The 23,553-nt window shown below is 45.6% G+C and overlaps 1 protein-coding gene, 1 long non-coding RNA gene and 1 pseudogene across 3 annotated transcripts in view; 2 read left to right on the forward strand and 1 right to left on the reverse strand.

The window, feature by feature from the left end:
- The first annotated feature begins 618 nt into the window (after window positions 1–618).
- Window positions 619–7,226, forward strand: LOC149971270 (uncharacterized). Its single transcript, XR_016492506.1, has 2 exons — window positions 619–1,193; window positions 6,167–7,226. It is a non-coding gene; the product is annotated as an uncharacterized LOC149971270 (long non-coding RNA).
- A 5,518-nt stretch (window positions 7,227–12,744) lies between these two features.
- Window positions 12,745–23,553, forward strand: part of LOC110507733 (flotillin-2) — a 39,710-nt gene continuing 28,901 nt past the window's right edge. Inside the window, exons 1-4 of the mRNA XM_021587936.3 lie at window positions 12,745–13,006; window positions 19,684–19,765; window positions 20,843–20,933; window positions 22,975–23,098. Of these exons, the coding sequence (XP_021443611.2) occupies window positions 12,958–13,006; window positions 19,684–19,765; window positions 20,843–20,933; window positions 22,975–23,098 (346 nt within the window). The 5' untranslated portion in view covers window positions 12,745–12,957. The remainder of the gene's footprint in view (window positions 13,007–19,683; window positions 19,766–20,842; window positions 20,934–22,974; window positions 23,099–23,553) is intronic.
- Window positions 14,874–19,629, reverse strand: LOC149971271 (uncharacterized; annotated as a pseudogene). The gene is made up of 2 exons (XR_016492446.1): window positions 15,227–19,629; window positions 14,874–15,132 (listed from the first exon to the last, which is right to left on the reverse strand). The product of XR_016492446.1 is annotated as an uncharacterized LOC149971271 (transcript).

Genomic DNA, 23,553 nt, shown 5'->3' on the forward strand with positions numbered 1-23,553 from the left:
AAAGCCCCACCACAATATTCTTACACTCTGCAGGAGAAAGAACAAGAAAAATTACCTGCAGAGAACCTGCACCTAAGGCGCGGTTAAAGCAATTCACAACACACACATGGAACAAGCCAGTTGTCAAGTTGTGTAAGGTAAATTACAGTTTGTGGCAGCAAGAGCCACCATGCTAATGGATGCACACAGAGTCGTAGTGTAACGCTAACGAAACACAAGTACGACAAATCACGGGAGGAAGATACAGATCAACCCTGTGCAGCGAGTGGAGCACTCAAGAGGAGGGGCTGGCCATGTGGCCAGCTGCTCCAGGCTACAAACAGTCAGTGAGTATACTTCCACGCAAGATATTACACTTACGAAGCGAACTTTCATAAGTTTGTACCTCAAATCATACAGACGTCCGCGAGAAAATTAAGACAACTTGTGTCGCGGCCATGGGGTCTAAATATAGGGGCGGACCCCAGCCGTGACACAGGTGTACACGTGAGTTAATCTGTAAATCCTCACCTCGGATGTATCCCTCTGCCGTGGAGTGATACCAATATATTGGAGTGATCAAATATAGTGAAACATAAAATTAAAAGTAAATGTTAAAATAGATCTGTAAACTGTTATATAAGTATTCATACACATAGCTCATATAAACAAAGACATTCCGTCGTAAGAACACATACACCCAGCCACAAGACTGACCCCCTCTATTGGTCGGATGCTCAGGATAAGGCTCTGCTGTGCACCAATGGGGCTTCTGCTCTGGCTAGAGCAAGGCCCGCCTCCAACCCTCCGACCAGTCAAGAAGACCGAAACGACAAGACTCCACCTACTTTATTCTATGTATAAAAATGAATGTAACCGTTGTATAGGCTCTCTTTTTCACCTGGCTCCTTGCCGAGTTATGTGAACTAGGTCCGTGCACGTAAAACTGCGGGACAAGATATCTCTGACTCATTAAAACTGTGTTTTGTTACAACTGAAATCCACTCTGTCCAGCGTCCGTGATTTGGTCTCAACTCTCCAGTATTTGAACACTAACAGAACTTGGTAGCAGAGTTTGGTTATTCTTGAATTCGATCTATTATAAGTTAGTGTGAGAGGACGAGACTGATCACGGCTAAAAAATCAGACGGAAGAGTGACTTCCCCAGCCATTCATCTTGCCTCAGGAAATCTGATCGGAGCGCTCTATATAAGGTGAGCAGAGCCCGTTATATCGAAATCTGCATATTGTATTATAGCCTAAACCAAATTTTGATCAGAAAGTACTGGGCGTGAGTATGAATCGGTGCCCAAATTTTTACATAAGAACCTAAGACATTGATCGGGGAGATCTTGTTTTGCTCGTTTTTATTTTTTATTTGTATTTTTATTTTTTTTATCAATTGGCCTATTATTAGAAGTGTAGTATACATGTAAAAGATCCTATTAAATAAGTGCTTACTGTTTAATTGGTTGTGGTTTAGAAGTGTAGTATGCATGTAAAAGTTCCTATTGAATAAGTTCTAAACTGTTTAATTGGTTATGTTAGAGGTGTAGTCGAATAGATATAGGATATGTAAGTTTGGCCTTCCACAAGACAGAGATCGGGAATGATGTGGCTATTGCACATCAAACAATAAACATAACATGAACCAGAGTTGACATTCCATGATTTGGAGATGGGGGAAATTAAATTGAAAGAAACGTTTGTCGCGGAGTAGGTTGGGATACGTAACTGGGCTATTAGGCACACGTGCTGATAGACAAAGCCACCTTAGTATCGAATGGCCGTGCAACTTTGATTGACAGCAGCCGGGCTGGAATACTGATTTTCGCTTTTTTTCATTCCTGTTGATATTGCCTAAAGTTTAAAATTATTCTGACAATTGCTATAGAATCGATGGAATTTACTGATATAAGTTCATAAAGGAACTTACTGAATTGTTTCTAGAAAGTATTTAAATAAGCCGCCGAGCTTAGTACAGACTTTGTTTGACAGACGCTAAAAGCTACACACTGATTTTTGGGTTTTTCTATTCTATCCATATTTCCTAAAGATATAGAATTATTCTGACAATTGCTATAGAATCGCTCGAATTTACTGATATAAGTTCATAAAGGAATTTACCGAATGGTTTACAGAAAGTATTTAAATAATTCACTGAACAACTCTGAGTTGTCTAGAAATTCTATCTATATTTCCTAAAGAGCTAGAATTACTCTGAAAATTGTTATAGAACCGCATATATTCACTGATATATTGTTCCAAAAGGAAATCGCCGAATCATTTCTAGAAAATACCTAAACGAATCGCTGAACAAATTCAAATAAAATACCGGAGAAATACACACGTGGCGGGCGTCACATACTGATAACCCCCTTTGTATGCGAGGGTGGGGGTGGAAGAGATAAGCCATTGCCAGTACAGCAGCACATCCCTGGTCTCGACCAGGGACAGGCTAAGCATACAACGATAGAAATAAACACCACATAGTAAGGATTGAATATACCTAAATAACGCATTATACACATTATCAGACGAACTAGATAAAATGTCTGCAGCTACCACGCCCAAACAAAAATTCAATGAATATTTAGATCAGAGTATGATTGATAGAGCGGGAGGTAAAGAACAGTATGGGAAAGTGGAGAAAGTGTGGAAAGGATTACGGATAAGATGGACACAAGCAGGTTATTTTAGCGGAGGACCACCTACAGGGGGGAAACTCCAAGATATGCAGACAGAATTAGAGGACGCAGTAGAGCATGCAAAAGCGAGTGAGGCGGAGAGAAACAAGATACACAGGTTCAAAAAAGTAGGTACAAGAGAGAGAGAGAGAGCGGAGGGGGAGCTCAAGATAGGTACATGGGCCATACAGGAGAGTAGGAGGGTGCTACCCAAATACACACCAGACATGATGTGCGTGGCTATTGTGGCGTCGGGGGATGTTAAAGCTCCGCCTGAGAACTTGCCCACGGCTCCCCCTGTGGCCGTTTCTCCCTCACTATATCCACAATTGACAATGGAGGCAGTTCAGCCCCAGCCATACTCAAAGGGACAAAATCACCGGAGCCCGTCACACAACCCATTCCTGCCCAGGGCACCTCCCACAATACAGGCTCCAGTTCTGAGAATAGACCAAGGGGAGTTAAAAGGGGAAATTACCCTGGGGATAACGGCTGGCCATATGGTATGTGAACAGTTCGAAACTGGGATTCCAGGAGCAGGAGACCTCCCCCAGGAACGGAGGCCGCAATGCTCCTCTGTGAACTCTCTCACCTCTGAAACCAGAGGACACCTACAAACAAGATTAGATTCAAACCACTTCTATCACACGGATAGGGAGGACTATCATCAGAACATGGATATCGAAAACGAAGAAGAAATTGACATGGTGCTCACCCCAGCTCCGATGGGAGCTCCAAACGTGACTAAGATGCAGGAGCTGCTGAAATCATCAATAGCTCGAGCTAAGGAACTCAGGGAGCTAATAGCTAACCAAGATAACAACAGAGAGGGAGCCTACCGTGTGGAAGGCATAATGAGAGGAACAGTAACCAAAGTTACCGAATCAATGGGGTCCGAAACACTCCGTCGGTCCTCCAGAATTGCTGATAGAAGAGAGCGAGAGCAGGAGATGGCAGGACAGTACCCCCTGCGACCGACACCAGGTGATGCACACACTGTGGAGTACCAGCCCTGGAAAATGACTGATTTAACAACACTGATGGGACAGATGCCTAGCCTACATGGAGGAGCTTCAGCGTGGCTACTTCAACTGCAGACACTTACGTCAGGCCTGCAACTCTGCCTAGGAGACATGAAAGCACTTCTAGCAAGAGCCACCGACCACGGAACCATGGAGGCCCTCATGACAGCAGCTGACCTTGGATGGCGGGCCCCAACACTGCCCATAGACCACTTCCGTACCAGATTATGGGAAGTTCTACGGAGAGCATACCCTACAGAAAGAAACCATGCCACCTTATCCTCCTTTACAATCAACCCAGGTGAGCAACCTGCAGCATACCTGGACAGGGCTAAGACCACATGGAGATCGGTCCACGAAGAACCATTCGATCACACTGATACCACACTCAGCATGTGGAAGGAAATGGTGGTCAACGGGTGTCCCGGAGATGTTAAAACCAAACTCAGAGGAACGGTAGGGTTGATTGCACTTCCTCTGACCCAATTCAACACTCATGTGCACCACCATGTGACCCAGCACAACAAGGAAAGAGGGGGTGCTGAGAGCCAGGTGCAGTCCCTCCAGGTACAACTCCTGAAACTCCAATTGAAGGAAGCACAACAAGGAGAAAAACCTAAGAAACAGATGGTGCGGAAGAAACGAAGGAGACAGGCACCAAAACAGACATCTCTCAAATAGTGGCCCAGACTATCTCCCAGATGATTCAACAGCAGGCCGGTCCTCAACCAGCCAACCCGGGGCCTTGGTATCCCCCGCAACCATTTATGAACATTTGAACATCTTGGCCATGTTCTGTTATAATCTCCACCCGGCACAGCCAGAAGAGGACTGGCCATCCCACATATGCTCTCTCTAATTCTCTCTTTCTTTCTCTCTCTCGGAGGACCTGAGCCCTAGGACCATGCCCCAGGAATACCTGACATGATGACTCCTTGCTGTCCCCAGTCCACCTGACTGTGCTGCTGCTCCAGTTTCAACTATTCTGCCTTATTATTATTCGACCATGCTGGTCATTTATGAACATTTGAACATCTTGACCATGTTTTGTTATAATCTCCACCCGGCACAGCCAGAAGAGGACTGGCCACCCCACATAGCCTGGTTCCTCTCTAGGTTTCTTCCTAGGTTTTGGCCTTTCTAGGGAGTTTTTCCTAGCCACCGTGCTTCTTCACCTGCATTGCTTGCTGTTTGGGGTTTTAGGCTGGGTTTCTGTACAGCACTTTGAGATATCAGCTGATGTACGAAGGGCTATATAAAATAAATTTGATTGAAAATTTGATTGAACCACAATTTGCATACCAGCCGCAATGGATACCAGGCCATCCAAGAGGAGGGGTTTGTTTCAACTGTAGAACTCCAGGGCACTACTCACGAGAGTGTCCATACCCACTCACACCACAACAACGCCAGTGGAACTCTACGAGAGGTCCATATGGGAAGGAAAGGGGTGGAAATAGACCTCAACAGTACGAACATCAGCAACCAGGACCCACACCCATGCATCAGCAACCCGCATACAACCAACCGCAGTTCCAGGGAATGACTGGGAACACCATCCCCTGGCCATAAAAATGCCCACCACCCACGGCAGAAGAAGGAAACAGCAACTCCCAGACGGTTCACATGTCACCCTTCAATCAGCCATCATCCCTCAACCAGCATCGGCCAAATTAGCTGAAATCATCGGATTGACGCAGGTCCTCATCAGAGGAAAAGGAAAGACTGAATATCTATACAGACTCAGCCCATGCCCATGAAGCAGGCCACACTGATGGACCCAGAACTTTTATGAGAAACACATGGCCCCACACACGAAGGCAAACTAAAGACCCTCCAAAAAGGCCTCGCACATCTGGTGGCACCCTCACATAAAAAATATGACTGACTTATTTTATGACAATGATTTATTTTGTGACGAATGCAATGGTTGTGACAGACACAACCCAAAGAAACCATATCAAACACCAATGGGCTCATACGTAATACCTAATGCATGTTTTCAGGATATTAGTATAGACTACACCGACATGGGCCCCGAAAATGTATCTAAAGGCAAACTCTATCTCCTAGTCATTAGTAGATAGGTTCTCCAAATGGGTAGAGGCAATAATAACAAAAGGGGAGGATGCTAGGTCAGTCTTTGAGTGGCTACAAACCAAACTAATACCCAGGTATGGCATCCCAAGACAAATCAAATTTGACAAATGGCTTACATTTAACAAACACCTGAGACAGGTGGAAGAAAGATTTGGCATAACCCACAGATTTGGATCTGTGTACAGGCCCCAATCCCAAAATCTGGTGGAACGTCAAACCAAAAGCAAAAGCTAAGATAGCTAAAGTATGTGCCTCATGGGATAATGACTGGTAGAGTCATACATGGTCCACCAAGGGAGGGAGGTCATATGCCCGCCCTTGATGTACAACAAATTGTAATGTCTAATTATGTGAAAAAACTGACGGTTCTCTCTGCAGCACTCTCTACCCAGGTTCACAAGGTCCAGGAGGGGGAGCTGCCGGGGGACACGCCACTACTGAAGGTAAAGGTTGGTGACGGGGTGAGGGTTACAGTCCACAAGAGAAAGTGGCTGGAACCCAGGTGGACTGGACCGTACGAAGTGAAGGAGGTTACTTCACACTCAGTCCAGGTCAAAGGTAAATCAGGCACACCTTGGCACCGCCTTACACATTGCACCCCAGCCCCAATTCCTTCTAGAACACTGACTGAAGTCAGAGCTGATTTGAGCGGCCTAAATTCGATTCCAAATGAAGACACTCCTTCCTCAGGTGATGCGGCATCAAACTCTGCCTCCCCTGAGAAGGGAACCTCGCCCAGTTAGAGGGAAATTTCTCCCTCTCTGGGTGAGGCTGGGGATATCTGGTCCCTTATTTGTGATATTCCTACTGATATTTGGAGTAACCCTAGGACTTTCACATGGTTAATTGAACAACTATTTCACCCTGCCACATCACATACACCAACCCCTACACATGTCCCTAACTCCTTTCCTGATATCACTCCCTCCAATCACTCCCGTCCCAAACGTAGCACTACACCTACAGACCCACCATGCAAACCAGACAAGGTTAGGAGCACCACCTTATGTATACCCACGATTGCAACCGCCACCTTTCTGCTATAGTTTTCACGTCTAATAGACGTGAAGAGAGGGATTTGTTATATAAGTATTCATACACATAGCTCATATAAACAAAGACATTCCGTCGTAAGAACACATACACCCAGCCACAAGACTGACCCCCTCTATTGGTCGGATGCTCAGGATAAGGCTCTGCTGTGCACCAATGGGGCTTCTGCTCTGGCTAGAGCAAGGCCCGCCTCCAACCAGTCAAGAAGACCGAAACGACAAGACTCCACCTACTTTATTCTATGTATAAAAATGAATGTAACCGTTGTATAGGCTCTCTTTTTCACCTGGCTCCTTGCCGAGTTATGTGAACTAGGTCCGTGCACGTAAAACTGCGGGACAAGATATCTCTGACTCATTAAAACTGTCTTTTGTTACAACTGAAATCCACTCTGTCCAGCGTCCGTGATTTGGTCTCAACTCTCCAGTATTTGAACACTAACAAAACCCTATGTTACGACTATGAATGAACATTTACACATTCAATTCTTACTTTACGTCTCACTTTACTCGGTTATAGATATTTCTTATGTGTGCAAACTTTTGTCAATAATGTGGTATCTGCTAAATATATGAACCGGATGTAGCTAGTCGAAGTTAGCTAGTCGATTAAGCAACTAGCCCAGATGTTAAAGCTGCTTTGCAGCTTCCGGTTTAATTTCCAAAATAAAAGTCTAAAGCTTGTTTTAGAACTGCATTCAACAACAACGTTATACCAGTAGATGATGTACTGTAGTATATCTTTAAAAAACAAACATTTTTTAACCTTTACTTAACTAGGCAAGTCAGTTAAGAACAAATTCTTATTTACAATGACAGCCTACACCGGCCAAACCTGTACCAATTGTGCGCCGCCCTATGGGACTCCCAATCACGGCCAGTTGTGATACAGCCTGGATTTGAACCAGGGTGTTTTTAGTGATATGATATGAGATGCAGTGCCTTAGACCGCTGCGCCACTCGAGAGCCCTGAAGACTTGAGCCTTCAGCAAATTACTTGTGTGAGAAGGATAAAGACACAGAAGATCCTTGTCTAGAATATCCGCCTGAGCTGCCAAATAGAAAGTAAATATGATTTAGGCTATGCCTATTCCGCTATCTAAATATGCCATTCTGTTGTGTGTTATTTAATGGCCATATAATTGCATAATTATTTTTTTTATAGACGTGTGGGTCTACTGTGGTGATCATGTAACCTAATCAATCACACTTTTTCCAGTATTTGGGAAGGCCTTATATTAGGCATTTTGACGGTTGTATTAGTGAATTCCTCTCTGTATGTAGACTTGTTATAGCCATTTACGTTGCACAACCACATCACGCAGAGGCTATATCCATATCAATTAATGATACAAAACAAAATATTGGTTAAGTCTGGGCTATAACCTGTCCTGAGCGAAATAGCCAAAGGGTCCCAAATGGTCAAGACTATCTATAACCTATTCTTATTACCAGATCTGTTTTCCCTATCAGCCAGTGCTTCTTCAATTATTTTGTTTAAAATGTATTTAGAGGCTATATTTAGAGACCTGTTAGCTAGGGTCTCTTTTAATAATGAGGAGCCTACTCACTCGGGTAGCCACTGCACTGGACATCAAATTGGTGGACAGTGATGACTCTCCATTTGTCCCCATCTCTGTTGAGTTCCGCTAGGTCTTGCAGGAGAGCTGGTCTTCTACGAGGGGTCGCTGCCGATTAAAAGGCAGAGATTGGACCATGGAGTTATGTTGCGTGTGCAGAGTCACTCGGCCTCCGGGAGTACCCGACCATGGACACCATGATAGCTTCCTTGGTCCTCCCGGACCGGACCCACGACTGAAGCCGGGACCCTCCAGAGTTTTTGATGAGGACTTGAAAGCCACATATGGGTCCTTCTGCTCTCTTGGCCGCCTTACCAATGCAGCCAAGGCCTACCTGCAGACTCTGTTGCCCCGGCAGCAGGAGGGTACAGAGGAGCTTCTTCAGGAAGCGATGGAGGTGTCTCGCCTGCTGTCCCTGCTTCAGAGGGATGTGGCCCATGCCAACAAACGGGCCATGGCGCAGGTGGTTACCTCCCAGCACCATCTCTGGCTGGCCCAATCCCGTCTGCCAGCTGCTCTCCAGATCACATTTGCCACTCTCCCCATCACCCCAGGTCTGACATTTGGCCAAGGGGTTGATGACATTCTCGAGTGGACCGATAAGGTTCGTAGGGACTAGGAGACCATGAGACGGTTCATGCCGCCTCCTCAGGACCCGGGTCCGAGGCAGACGGACCGTCGCCACCCACATGCACCCAAATGACAGTGGTATCCCTCTCCTGCCCCATCGCCTCGTGCTGAGGGACGACAGCGGGGAGGGGCACAGTGTGCGAGGGAAAAACAACCTGCCAACCGTCACTGCCATAGGGACGTGTCTGGGAGACCCAGGCTCTCAGGGCTCCAGAGGAGAGGCGGGCACCAGCAGGACCCTTGACACACCCTTCCCCGGCCTCGGCCACTTCTCCCGGTCTCAAAGGACAAAGTGGGAGGAGGGTGTGGAGTTCCTCTGGGTGTTGTCCATAATGCTTGAAAGGGCTACCGACTCCAATTCCACGGTGGCTGACCCCCTGAAGAAAACCCTGAGGCTGGAAATCTCCTAACTCCTGGACAATGATGTCATCCGCAGGATTAAGACATCAGAACGGCTAGGTGGGTTCTACTTATTTTGTGGTTCCAAAAAGAGACAGAGGGTTTCGATGGTTCTGGACCTCCGCAACCTCAATGAGTACTTGAAGGTACTGAGGTTCCACATACTGTCCCCAGCCCACATTTTGCAGGCCGTGTCCAGGGACCAGTAGTTTGTGACGCTGGACCTGAGGGATGCGTACTTCCATGTTCCTGTTTACCCAGCTCATTGGCAGTACCTCCGATTCACTTTCAAAGGGACAGCTTACGAATTCATGGTCAAGGCCTCTCCTTGGCATCCCGCACTTTCACAAAGTACATGGACACTGTCCTGGCACCTCTCACGTCCTGAGGATTGTTGATCCTCAATTACCTGGACAATTGGCTGATTTGTGCCCCGACCAGGACTCAAGTCCTGTCAGACAGAAACATGCTCCTGAACCACATTGGCGGGCTGAGCATTATTGTAAACAACAAGAAGAGTCGTTTGACGCCCACCCAGAGGGTGGCCTTCATTGGCATGGAACTGGACTCAGTCCTCATGAGAGCACGCCTGCCCACCAGAAGGGTTCAGGCGATCTTATCTTGCCTTGACCACCTCCAGCAGGGGTGGGTGGTGTCGGTCCTGACAATGCATGTTGGGATTGCTGACCACAGTCTCGTTGCTGATTAACCTGGGCCTGCTCCATCTCCGGCCTCTTCAACAGTGGTTCAACTCCCACCGGCTGCACCCCACCCTGCACCCGTCACCGCCAGCTGCGGGTGATCGCACAGTGCCTCAGGGCATTGTTGAGGTGGCGCTGTCGCTCCTTTCTCTCAGGGGATGGAGATGCTGAGGATGTGCCGCCGGGAGCTGGTCAGCACAGACGCCTTTCAGATCGGCTGGGGGGGATGTGACCAAGGGCAGGTTGGCTAGAGGCTGTTTGCTACCTCCTTGGAGCGGCAGGCACATCAATACATTAGAGCTCTGAGCTGTACTGCTATCCCTGCGGTCTTTCCTTCCACATCCGAAGGGAAGATATATCCTGGTGAGAACGGTGGTGGCTTACATCAACCATCAGGGTGGACTGAGGTCCCACCACCTCCATCTTATGGCACAGGAGCTTCTTCTCTGGGCTCAGGGACGTCTAGCGCCTCTATGCGCAGCGCACGTACCTAGCATCCTAAATGTGGCAGCGAATATGCTGTTGAGGGAGGGACCACCACCTTGGGACTGGAGCCTACATCCCCAGGGGTGCAGCACCTGTGGGACAAGTTTGGGAGAGCGCAGGTGGACCTGTTTGCAATGCACACTGGACATCTGGGCTTGGATGCTCTGGCTTATGATTGGCCAGGGCTGGAGCTTTACACATTTCCCCTTTTCCCCTGATCCAGGCTGTGCTGGACAGGACCAGGATGCTGGTAGCGCCATACTGGCCCAGACGACTCTGGTTCAGCCTTCTCTTGTCCCTGTTGTCTGGGACACCTTGGCAACTGCCCCTGAGACCGGACCTGCTGTCTCAGACCGGGTGAACTCTGTGGCATCCGAGACCACACCGCCTCAGTCTGTGGGCTTGGCCGCTGAACGGTACCAACGGTCCATGTTAGGACTACAGGAGGGCATAATGAACACCATGCAGAGCGCAGGGGCACCGGCTACAGTTGCACTGGCAGTTGTTCTGCTCTTGGTGCACTGGTATTGAGGTTGTGCCCGAGTCATGCGGGGTGCAGTATGTCCTTCAATACCTGCAGTCTCGCTTGGATGAGGGCTTGGCAACCTCTACACCGAGAAGGTATTTGGCCACTATATCGGCGTGCCATGTGGGGTGGATGGACAGGCCAGTGGGGCGTCCCTTGGTCTCCAGATTTATGAAGGGTGTTTGTCGCCTACCTCCAGCTAGGACCCGCTCAATGGCAAGCTGGGATCTGGGTGTGGTCTTGGCAGCTTTGGCAAAGCCGCCTTTCGAACCGTTGGAGTCTACCTCCCTGAAAGACCTCTCTAAGAAGGTGGTTTATTTGGTAGAATTTACTTCCATGAAGAGGGTGGGTGAGCTCCATGCTCTTTTAGTAAGTTCTGAGTGCTACCGGATGGACCCCGGTGAGAGGAGTATATCTCTCCGCCCCAACCGTTCATTCCTCCTGATGATTCTGTCAGACACGCATGTGAACATCTCTTTTATCCTGTCTGCTTACGACCCCCTGGCAGTGGCGGGGGAGTCTGGGCCTCCCTCCGACATGCTGTGCCCTGTGTGGGCACTGGCTGCCTATGAGGAGCGGATACGGTCAGTTAGAACAACAGACCAGCTCTTTGTCTGCTATGGTGAGAGAGTCCTGGGGGCTGGGCAATCAAAGCAAAGGCTCTCTCACTGGATTGTGGACATGATTATGACAGCATACCGCTTGGCTGGCAGGCCAGTGCTGGGATCTGTGGTGGCACATTCAACACGAGGTGTGGCTGCTTCCTGGGCTCTACTGAGAGGAGAGCCCATCACTGATATTTGTGCTGCGGCCAGCTGGGTAAATGTGGAACCTCCCTATCGGGTAAATGTGGAAATCTCCCTCTGTGGTTGGTTCAGCGGTCCTGGGCGTTGCCTCCCCTTCCGGGGACTGTGCCGAGACCTTCCCCCGCCCCTTCCACATTGATGGCCCCTGTGTCTCGATCCCGCGCTGGGACTTTGCCGCTGGCTGGCCAGGGTCCCCTAGCACCGACTAAATCTGGTATGGGTATACCAATATATTTCAGTGATCCAATATAGTGAAACATAACGAAGGTTACATATGTAACCACGGTTATGTGAGCTATATGGATCACTCCAATCCTCTACGGTGCTAGAGGCGCCTCAAAAATGATGTAGAGAATGTGTGTCGCGGCCATTGGGTCTATATATAGGGGCGGACCCCATCCATGATACAGGTGTACACGGGAGTAAATCTGTAAATACTCACCTCGGACGTATCTCTCCGGCGCAGAGTGATACCAATATATTTGACTGATCTATATAGCTCATATAACCGTGGTTACATACGTAACCTTTGTTTCACGCATGGCTTTTCTTACAATCCTAATAATTTACGTATAGATTTTGTTATAATGCTAATGATATGTTTGTTCAACCTTTTGGCAAGTATCTGGCTCCATATGTCTGCATCGTTGATACAGACAGGCAGGGCGAAACGTTAGTCAGATAGTAGAGTAGATGCTCGCTACTACCATTGGTTTTTACCAAAGACAGTACAGTTTAGAAAATGCTACTCCCTAGCGGCTACGAGTGCACACTGCATGGGAAGGGAGGGAGCCCCTGAAGTGGGCAGGGCAAACGTTAGCTACTAGCTAGGCTACGTCACAGTCTTGATTTGGGGCGAGGGCTTGCAGGAGATTGAATAGTGGCAGAGACGCTGTGAATATTGACGTTTTTTTAAACCACACAACCAAAGTATATTACAATACAGAACGGTTTCACGCATATTTGTGAGGATATATCACCGGAAGAAGATGGGTAGCTGCCTTACAGTTGGACCAAATGAAGCCGTGGTTGTTTCTGGTAACGTTAGGTGTTCTGCCTGCATGCTAACGTTAGCTAGCCAACAAAATGCTTAGTTGTTATTAATCTATGGTTATTTTGTTAACCAAATCAAATGTTATTTGTCACATACACCTGGTTAGCAGATGTTAATGCGAGTGTAGCGAAATGCTTGTGCTTCTAGTTCCGGCAATGCAGTAATAACCAACAAGTAATCTAGCTAACAATTCCAAAACTACTACCTTATAGACACAAGTGTAAGGGGATAAAGAATATGTACATAAATATATGAATGAGTGATGGTACAGAGCGGCATAGGCAAGATACAGTAGATGGTATTGAGTACAGTATATACATATGAGATGAGTATGTAAACAAAGTGGCATAGTTAAAGTGGCTAGTGATACATGTATTACATAAAGATGCAGTAGATGATATAGAGTACAGTATATTATACATATGAGATGAATAATGTAGGGTATGTAAACATTATATTAGGTAGCATTGTTTAAAGTGGCTATTGATATATTTTACATTTCCCATCAATTCCCATTATTAAAGTGGCTGGAGTTGAGGCTGTTTAACAGTCTGATGGCCTTGAGATAGAAGCTGTTTTTCAGTCTCTCGGTCCCAGCTTTGATGCACCTGTACTGACCTCGCCTTCTGGATGATAGCGGGGTGAACAGGCAGTGGCTCGGGTGGTTGTTGTCCTTGATGATCTTTATGGCCTTCCTGTGACATCGGGTGGTGTAGGTGTCCTGGAGGGCAGGTAGTTTGCCCCCGGTGATGCGTTGTGCAGACCTCACTACCCTCTGGAGACAGCCAAAACCTGTTAGTTTGGTGACAGCCAAAACCTGTTAGTTTGCCAAGTGTTTTCAGTTAATGTATAGCTAACGTTAGCTAGTTAATGAAACAGTAATTGCGTTGCTTTTGCTCGATGGATAAACATAAATCATGTCTCTTCACTAACGTTAGTTAGTTGTTACTAGCCATTGATAATGTATATAAGTTATATTACATTACACATTAAGAGTCAATGGACGAAGACGTCTTCTGTGGGGGAGTTTTATCTGTACGGGCAAGTTTTATTGTCTGGGTAATTTTGTTTGGAGGACCGCTCAGTCTGAATATTAACACACATTGCTTGCAGTATGATTTGTGAAGCATAAGGACCGTATCTTTCATATCAGAGAAACCATTCTCAAAAAAACGAAATGTTACATTGATACACACCTTTATAGGGTTAGTGTTCCCACACAGCTATATTTCCGTGTTTACTGTTTACGGAAGACAAAGGGACCACCTGTACTAATTAGCAATCTAGCATGCTCGGAACACCTGTGTGTAACCGAAGAAGGCCGCCATAAACGTGTTGCTGTCGTCTGCAACTGTAATAAAGCCAGTTAAAACAGTATACGTTACGTGTGTATTGTGTTTCTAGAACCGTATCACAATTGAGAATCGATAGATTGAGTGTTTGGCTGCAAGGGCCAGTCTACCTCTGAAAATAACATACTCAGCAAAAAATGAAACTTCTCACTGTCAACTGCGTTTATTTTCCAGCAAACTTAAAATGTGTAAATATTTGTATGAACATAACAAGATCCAACAACTAAGACAAACTGAACAAGTTCCACAGACATGTGACTAACAGAAATGGAATAATGTGTCCCTGAACAATGTGTCCCTGAACAAAATCAAAAGTAAGTCAGTATCTGGTGTGGGTACCAGCTGCATTAATTACTGCAGTGGATCTCCTCCTCATGGCCTGCACCAGATTTGCCAGTTCTTGCTGTGAGATGTTACCCCACTCTTCCACCAAGGCACCTGCAAGTTCCCGGACATTTCTGGGGGGAATGGCCCTAGCCCTCACCCTCCGATTCAACAGGTCCCAGACGTGCTCAATGGGATTGAGATCCGGGCTCTTTGCTGGCCATGGCAGAACACTGACATTCCTTGTCTTGCAGGAAATCACGCACAGAACGAGCAGTATGGCAGGTGGCATTGTCATGCTGGAGGGTCATGTCAGGATGAGCCTGCAGGAAAGGTACCACATGAGGGAGGAGGATGTCTTCCTTGTAACGCACAGTGTTGAGATTGCCTACTATGACGGACCCTCCATCTCCAAATTGATCTCACACCGAGTCCTGTACTCTGGAGCAACGCTCATTCCTTTGACGATAAACGTAAATCCGACCATCACCCCTGGTGAGACACAACCGCGACTCGTCAGTGATGAGCACTTTTTGCCGGTCCTGTCTGGTCCACCGACGGTGGGTTTATGCCCATAGGCGACATTGTTGCCGGTGATGTCTGGTGAGGACCTGCCTTACAACAGGCCTACAAGCCCTCAGTCAAGCCTCTCTCAGCCTATTGCGGACAGTCTGAGCACTGATGGAGGGATTGTGCCTTCCTGGTGTAACTCGGGCAGTTGTTGCCATCCTGTACCTGTCCCGTATGTGTGATGTTTGGATGTACCGATCCTGTGCAGGTGTTGTTACACGGGGTCTGCCACTGTGAGGACGATCAGCTGTCCATCCTGTCTCCCTGTAGCGCTGTCTTAGTCGTCTCACAGTACGGACATTGTGATTTATTGCCCTGGCCACATCTGCAGTCCTCATACCTCCTTGCAGCACGCCTAAGGCACGTTCACGCAGATGAGCAGGGACCCTGGGCATCTTTCTTTTGGTGTTTTTCAGAGTCAGTAGAAAGGCCTCTTTAGTGTCCTAAGTTTTCAGAACTGTGACCTCAATTGCCTACCATCTGTAAGCTGTTAGTGTCTTAACGGCTATTCCACAGGTGAATGTTCATTCATTGTTTATGGTTCATTGAACAAGCATGGAAAACAGTGTTTAAACCCTTTACACTGAAGATCTGTGAAGTTATTTGGATTTTTGCGAATTATCTTTGAAAGACAGGGTCCTGAAAGGACCTTTAAGAAGTAACAGTAAAGTTAGGCTCCTTAAGAGTACATCTTGGGCTAGGTTGTTACCAGCTGGTTAACCAACCTGGTGTCAGAGAATTTCGTATTGTTCTGTACGTAAATATGAGATATCATTTAGTATGATATGTTTCGTATGGTAAAATGGAGGCTCCTCATGGGAGGAAGGGGAGGACCATCCTCGGTGAATTTCATAAAAACAAAAATATTGAAACATTTAAAGTTGTCCTTTTTTAGATAACTTTAGCAAATGTCTTAACTTCTCCAAATAATTGATTAAAACACACTGTTTTGCAATGAAAGTCTAAAGTAGCCTCAGCAGCACACTCTAGGGTCACACCAAGCTGTAGCTGGAGGACAGCTAGCTTCTGTCCTCCTCTGGGTGCATTGACGTCAATAAAAAAAATCCAGGAGGCTCTTGGTTCTCACCCCCTTCCATAGACTTGCACAGTAATATGACAACTTCCGGAGGACGTCCTCCAACCTATCAGAGCTCTTGCAGCATGAATTGAAATGTTGTCCACCCAATCAAAGGATCAGAGAATTAATCTAGTACTGAAAGCATAAACTAAAGCTAGCTTGCACAGCATAAAATGTGGTGAGTAGTTGACTCAGAGAGAAAGACAATTGTTAAACAGTTTTGAACAAATGTATTTCTTCTAAAATTTAAGGAGGCACAAGAGAGAGCTAGCTATATTTGGTTGTATTTAAAAAAATATTTATTTAGCTAGCTGAATGCCAACAGCTAGTTTAGTTTATACAAACACCTGGCTCAAACAGAGAAGCTAGCTGGTTATGGCTAGCCAAAATTGGAAATCTAACAATTCAAGGTAAGATTTTGGTTTAATTAATTTAATGCCCCTGGGGCCTGCCGGTGTAACTGTTAAACTGTGTTCTGACTGTACACTACTGCATGATTGTAGCGGGTTTACTAACCCATTAGTTCCAGTAGCTATGTTGACTGTGAGGTGACAACGATATAGTCTCTGCGTAGTGGTTAGCAGTCATGATATAGTTTGGTTTTGAAAGGTTTTTTCGCCCGGTCACAGACAGCTTATCTGTGGTGCACTGAAGTCCACAAGTGAAGGGAAAAGGTGAGAGGAGGAGAGCGCGTATATGGTTGCGAGATGGAATGATATACACTGCTCAAAAAAATAAAGGGAACACTAAAATAACACATTCTAGATCTGAATGAATGAAATATTCTTATTAAATATTTTTTTCTTTACACAGTTTACACAACAAAATCACACAAATTATCAATGGAAATCAAATGTATCAACCCATGGAGGTCTGGATTTAGAGTCACACTCAAAATTAAAGTGGAAAACCACACTACAGGCTGATTCAACGTTGATGTAATGTTCTTAAAACAAGTCAAAATGAGGCTCAGTAGTGTGTGTGGCCTCCACGTGCATGTATGATGAGGTGGTGGATGGTCTCCTGAGGGATCTCCTCCCAGACCTGGACTAAAGTATCCGCCAACTCCTGGACAGTCTGTGGTGCAACGTGGCATTGGTGGATGGAGCGAGACATGATGTCCCAGCTGTGCTCAATTGGATTCAGGTCTGGGGAACGGGCGGGCCAGTCCATAGCATCAATGCCTTCCTCTTGCAGGAACTGCTGACACACTCCAGCCACATGAGGTCTAGCATTGTCTTGTATTAGGAGGAACCCAGGGCCAATCGCACCAGCATATGGTCTCACAAGGGGTCTGAGGATCTCATATCGGTACCTAATGGCAGTCAGGCTACCTCTGGCGAGCACATGGAGGGCTGTGCGGCACCCCAAAGAAATGCCACCCCACACCATGACTGACCCACTGCCAAACCGGTCATGCTGGAGGATGTTGCAGGCAACAGAACGTTCTCCACGGCGTCTCCAGACTGTCACGTCTGTCACATCCTCAGTGTGAACCTGCTTTCATCTGTGAAGAGCACAGGGCGCCAGTGGCAAATTTGCCAATCTTGGTGTTCTCTGGCAAATGCCAAACGTCCTGCAAGGTGTTGGGCTGTAAGCACAACCCCCACCTGTGGACGTCGGGCCCTCATACCACCCTCATGAAGTCTGTTTCTGATCGTTTGAGCAGACACATGCACATTTGTGGCCTGCTGGAGGTAATTTTTCAGGGCTCTGGCAGTGCTCCTCCTGCTCCTCCTTGCACAAAGGCGGAGGTAGCGGTCCTGCTGCTGGGTTGTTGCCCTCCTACGGCCTCCTCCACATCTCCTGATGTACTGGCCTGTCTTCTGGTAGCGCCTCCATGCTCTGGACACTACGCTGACAGACACAGCAAACCTTCTTGCCACAGCTCGCATTGATGTGCCATCCTGGATGAGCTGCACTACCTGAGTCACTTGTGTGGGTTGTAGACTCCGTTTCATGCTACCACTAAAGTGAAAGCACCGCCAGCATTCAAAAGTGACCAAAACATCCGCCAGGAAGCATAGGAACTGAGAAGTGGTCTGTGGTCCCCACCCGCAGAATCACTCCTTTATTGGGAGTGTCTTGCTAATTGCCTATTATTTCCACCTGTTGTCTATTCCATTATGAATTTGAAAAACGTACAATATGTTACGAATTCTAGCTAGGTGGCTAACTTTAGCTCAGGCTAGGGGTTAGGGTTAAGATTAGTAGTTAGGTAACCCTAACAATAACCCCTTTAGTTAACCCTGACCCTTTAACCTAACATTCTAAGTAGTTGCAAAGTAGTTGAAAAGTTGCTAATTAGCTAACATGCTCAAGTTGTCCGTGATGAGATTTGAACTCGCAACAATAAATCGCAAACAATTCACACAATGAAGTTATGAAACAATGAATGTGCACAAGTTGGTTGGAGAGTGCGCATTCTGGAGAGAGAAGTGCGTTGTGCAGCTCGGTGCATTTCAATCTGACCTCTGCATTGGCCATGCAGCATTTACATTTATGGCCTCAGCAGAAGTCAGGGCATTCATACTTCTTGCACTTCACAGAGCAGTGCAGAGCTGTTGTCAAGGAAGTGAATGTGTGTTTATACAAGATCTACCGCCCCCACCTACCGTCAACCAATCATGTCAATGCGGAGCTATACAGGGCCCTCCACATTGTTACAACATTTGGGAGGCGCATGGCGATACTGTACAAAGCTCGAATTGGCCTCTGCATTCCTCTGGAGAATCCACAATTGTCTCAGACCCTCGATATGGAGCCTCCGCTCACATTTTCAGATCAAGCGTAAATTGGCTTTCAGTCTAGGCCTCCGCAATGGATTAGTTCACTGAGATCGGCACGCAAATATGTGTTTTAGTCAAGCAGTAACTCACACAATCTCGGTCGAACAAATAGCCTATCGACCAAACACTCGACCAGTCGACTAATTGGGGTCAGCCCTAAGCTAAATGATACCGACACTTCCATGTTTTGATTGGTTTTGTTACTACATCCTTAGCTATATACACTGTAATAGGATATACACTTAGCTTCCAAGGCCAAGGGATTTCTGAGCTTGCAGGAAAATTATACACAAGGCTAGGTAATCATGTAGGCTACCCTTATAGAAGTTTACGAGTAGCCTATACCTAAACATTTTACATTTTGGCCCTGTAGTAACATAGCTAGTGCAGGGCAACAAGACAAAGGACTTGTTGTGCTAACAACCTAAGAAGGTCTTGGACAAGGGTGTCAACTGAGTATCAATAATGAATGCTGATGAACGATGGAAGTCTTTCCCCAATGGAAATCTTGTGCCACTGACTCACGTCTTGTCTGTTTAATTTCTCAGGTGCCTGTTGTGGCTCAGATGAGAAGACCTACATGGTGGGGGGCTGGGCCTGGGCCTGGTGGCTCATCACTGACATTCAAAGGTGAGACCGTTGATGATGGCATAGACTGATAGATGAAGACAATTATATCAGCAGTTATGGGTTGTTTTGCTAATGGCCTGGAGGAGGCTTGTTTTATTTCTTCAATGGCTAAATAATCCTACACGTTTCCGTACAAATACTCAATTGGATAAACGGCCTTCCTAAGGTTTAGAGACCCTCTATTATTTATGAACACGGCTCCAACAGGTTATCCAACATCTTAGATTTCCACAATGATAGCCTATAATTCACTAAGCACACCCATATGCGGCCTGACAATCAGCCAGGTGGCTTGCGTGAAAGACTATTTTATTCTGTGCCACACTTTACTTACTGACCTACATTGTGTTAATGAGTTCTGGATGTTTCAAATGGAAACACTGCAAAGGACACTTGGCCTCACCTTCTTAAAATACAGTACACATTCACTCTTCTGCCTTCTTTCCAGTGTGTCACTTGGCACAATTCTTACCCTTTTTCACTGTAGGTTAGCTGCTGTCCTCTGTTTATTAACTGACTGTAAGGCATTATCCCCTGGGTTTACATGAAAGCATGCAATGCAATGTTTTGTTTAGGTTTTCTTCAGGTTATATTTGGCAGGTTTGCTCAATAGCCAGTAACTAGTCTTTAGTCATTTTGGCCGTGTGTCAAGGAAGTGTGTGGCAATAGAGGTAATACATCTCCAGAAACAATAAACATTCCACTATAGAAATATTCCATGGCTGAAATGTCGCCATTGTGAAACTCCTCATGTGACTTCCAAATAATATTTATTCAATGATGAGAGAAGATATTTCAGCTGAGCCTCCAAATTATCCCATTACTTCTGCTCCAGATGTTTTGTCAGTGACAACATTGTCCCATAATACTGATGCAGAGCTTTTTCTCTCCTCTGCCTGTTAACTTCAGGATTGGTGGGTCCTTACATCCATAGCTCTATGAATTTCAGTTGTTGCATTTCTACAGCCCCATCTCATAGTTTTTTACCCAAACAGTGGGAAGAGAACGTGTTATTGTTTCAACTGCAGGTTGCCCCTTTAAGGTCTGGATTACTTAATACTGTTTTTCCTCATACAGGATTACACTGGAGATTATGACACTCAAACCTAAGTGTGAGGATGTTGAGACTGCTGAAGGGGTCGCCATCACTGTCACTGGGGTGGCACAGGTAAAAAATAAAATTCTGGAAAGAGACCAGTTACCACCATGACATGCCTCCGTCATTTGTCTCACAAAATGCGTTGTCAGTGAAAACAATGACAAAGTATAATTTTGTCAATTGTATCGAAAATACAGTTAAAGTTGGAGGTTTACATACACTTAGGTTGGAGTCATTGAAACTCGTTTTTCAACCACCCCACAAATTTCTTGTTAACAAAAAATAGTTTTGGCAAGTCGGTTAGGACGTCTACTTTGTGCATGACACAAGTAATTTTTCCAACAATTGTTTACAGATAGATTATTTAACTTATAATTCACCGTGTCACAATTCCAGTGGGTCAGAAGTTTACATACATGAAGTTGACTGTGTCTTTAAATAGCTTGGAAAATTCCAGAAAATGATGTCATGGCTTTAGAAGCTTCTGATAGGCTAATTGACATAATTTGAGTCAATAGGCGGTGTACCTGTGGATGAATTTCAAGGTCTATCTTCAAACTCAGTGCCTCTTTGCTTGACATCATGGGAAAATCTAAAGAAATCAGCCAAGACATCAGAAAAAAAATTGTAGGCCTCCACAAGTCTGGTTCATCCTTGGGAGCAATTTCCAAATGCCTGAAGGTACCACATTCATCTGTACAAACAATAGTATGCAAGTATAAACACTATGGGACCACGCAGCCGCCATACCGCTCAGGAAGGAGACGCATTCTGTCTCCTAGAGATGAATGTACTTTGGTACAAAAGGTGCAAATCAATCCCAGAACAACAGCAAAGGACCTTGTGAAGATGCTGGAGGAAACAGGTACAAAAGTATCTATATCCACATTAAAACGAGTCCTGTATCGTCATAACTTGAAAGGCCGTTCAGCAAGGAAGAAGCCACTGCTCAAAAACCGCCATAAAAAAGCCAGACTACGGTTTGCAACTGCACATGGGGACAAATATCGTACTTTTTGGAGAAATATCCTCTGGTCTGATGAAACAAAAATAGAACTGTTTGGCCATAATGACCATCGTTATGTTTGGAGGAAAAAGGCAGAGGCTTGCAAGCCGAAGAACACCATCCCAACCGTGAAGCACGGGTGTGGCAGCATCATGTTGTGGGGGTGCTTTGCTGCAGGAGGGACTGGTGCACTTCACAAAATAGATGGCGTCATGAGGCAGGAAAATGTTGCTTCAATATATCCACATCATCTCAAGACATCAGTCAGGAAGTTAAAGCTTGGTTGCAAATGGGTCTTCCAAATGGACAATGATCCCAAGCATACTTCCAAAGTTGTGACAAAATGGCTTAAGGACAACAAAGTCAAGGTATTGGAGTGGCCATCACAAATCCCTGACCTCAATGCTATAGAAAATGTGTGGGCAGAACTGAAAGTGTGTGTGAGCAAGGAGGCCTACAAACCTGACTCAGTTACACCATCTCTGTCAGGAGGAATGGGCCAAAATTCACCCAACTTATTGTGGGAAGCTTGTGGAAGTCTACCTGAAATGTTTGACCCAAGTAAATTGATTTAAAGGAAATGCTACCAAATACTAATTGAGTGTATGTAAACTTCTTACCCACTGGGAATGTGTTGAAAAAAATAAAAGCTGAAATAAATCATTCTCTACTATTATTTTGACATTTCACATTCTTATAATAAAGTGGTGATCCTATCTGACCTAAGACAATACATTTTTACTAGGTTTAAATTTAAGGAATTGTTAAATAAAAAGGGTTTAAATGTTTGGCTAGGGTGAATGTAAACTTCCGACTTCAACTGTATGTCTTACTTATTTATAACTCTAACTGTTATTGATTTAATATCTCATTGTGGCATACCAGTTTACCACTGCTGCAGGAGCTACTCCATGTACTGTAAGCTCTTTTTGTGTCACAGGAAAGATTCTGTTCCGAGTATGCAAAATACATTCATGTAAACCAAGGACTAAATCCTTGTGTAAACTAACTTATAGCCATAGATCAAGTTAAAGCACAGTGATTCATATTCGCGCATGCAACCTGGCCACAGTCCTTCTAACCCTTTCCTTCATCTTTCTCCAGATCAAAGTGATGACAGATCATGATCTTTTGGCAATTGCTTGCGAGCAGTTTTTGGGCAAATCCGTCCCTGAAATCAAAGGAGTGGTTTTGCAAACCTTGGAGGGACATTTACGCTCAATTCTAGGTAAGGAGAATCTTTCCAAAGTGATCTTTGTCTATTATGGTCATCTGTTGATTTCAGTTGGTTGTTTTCAGCTTTGTTCTCTGTTAGCTGATGTAAATCAGTGGCTAAACCTCATCTGTTGTATAATGAGTCTAATCCTGGATGTTGATTGTCTAGAATGCAGTTTTAACCCGTGTCTATTCCACAAGCGACCACTGGCTAAATGCATGACGTTGAAATGCCAATTTACTCTGTTCCATCTCACATCAGCCCAGCCATTTGATATCCACTATAAAAAAAACATCTAGACATTGTCGCCAATTTCTTTTAGACTAGCATATATTCTCAACAGTGGAGATTTGTATAAACCTTGCTGTCTGTCTCTCTGACATTTGCAACATTGTTTCAATATTGAAATTCGATCTCGAGCTGTTCCATAGTAATGAAAGTGTCAGGACGAGAATAATGGGCAGGCA

This window comes from Oncorhynchus mykiss, chromosome 27 (genome assembly GCF_057628025.1).
Source record: "Oncorhynchus mykiss isolate SJ-2025 chromosome 27, ASM5762802v1, whole genome shotgun sequence".
NCBI classification, from domain to species: Eukaryota; Metazoa; Chordata; class Actinopteri; order Salmoniformes; family Salmonidae; genus Oncorhynchus; species Oncorhynchus mykiss.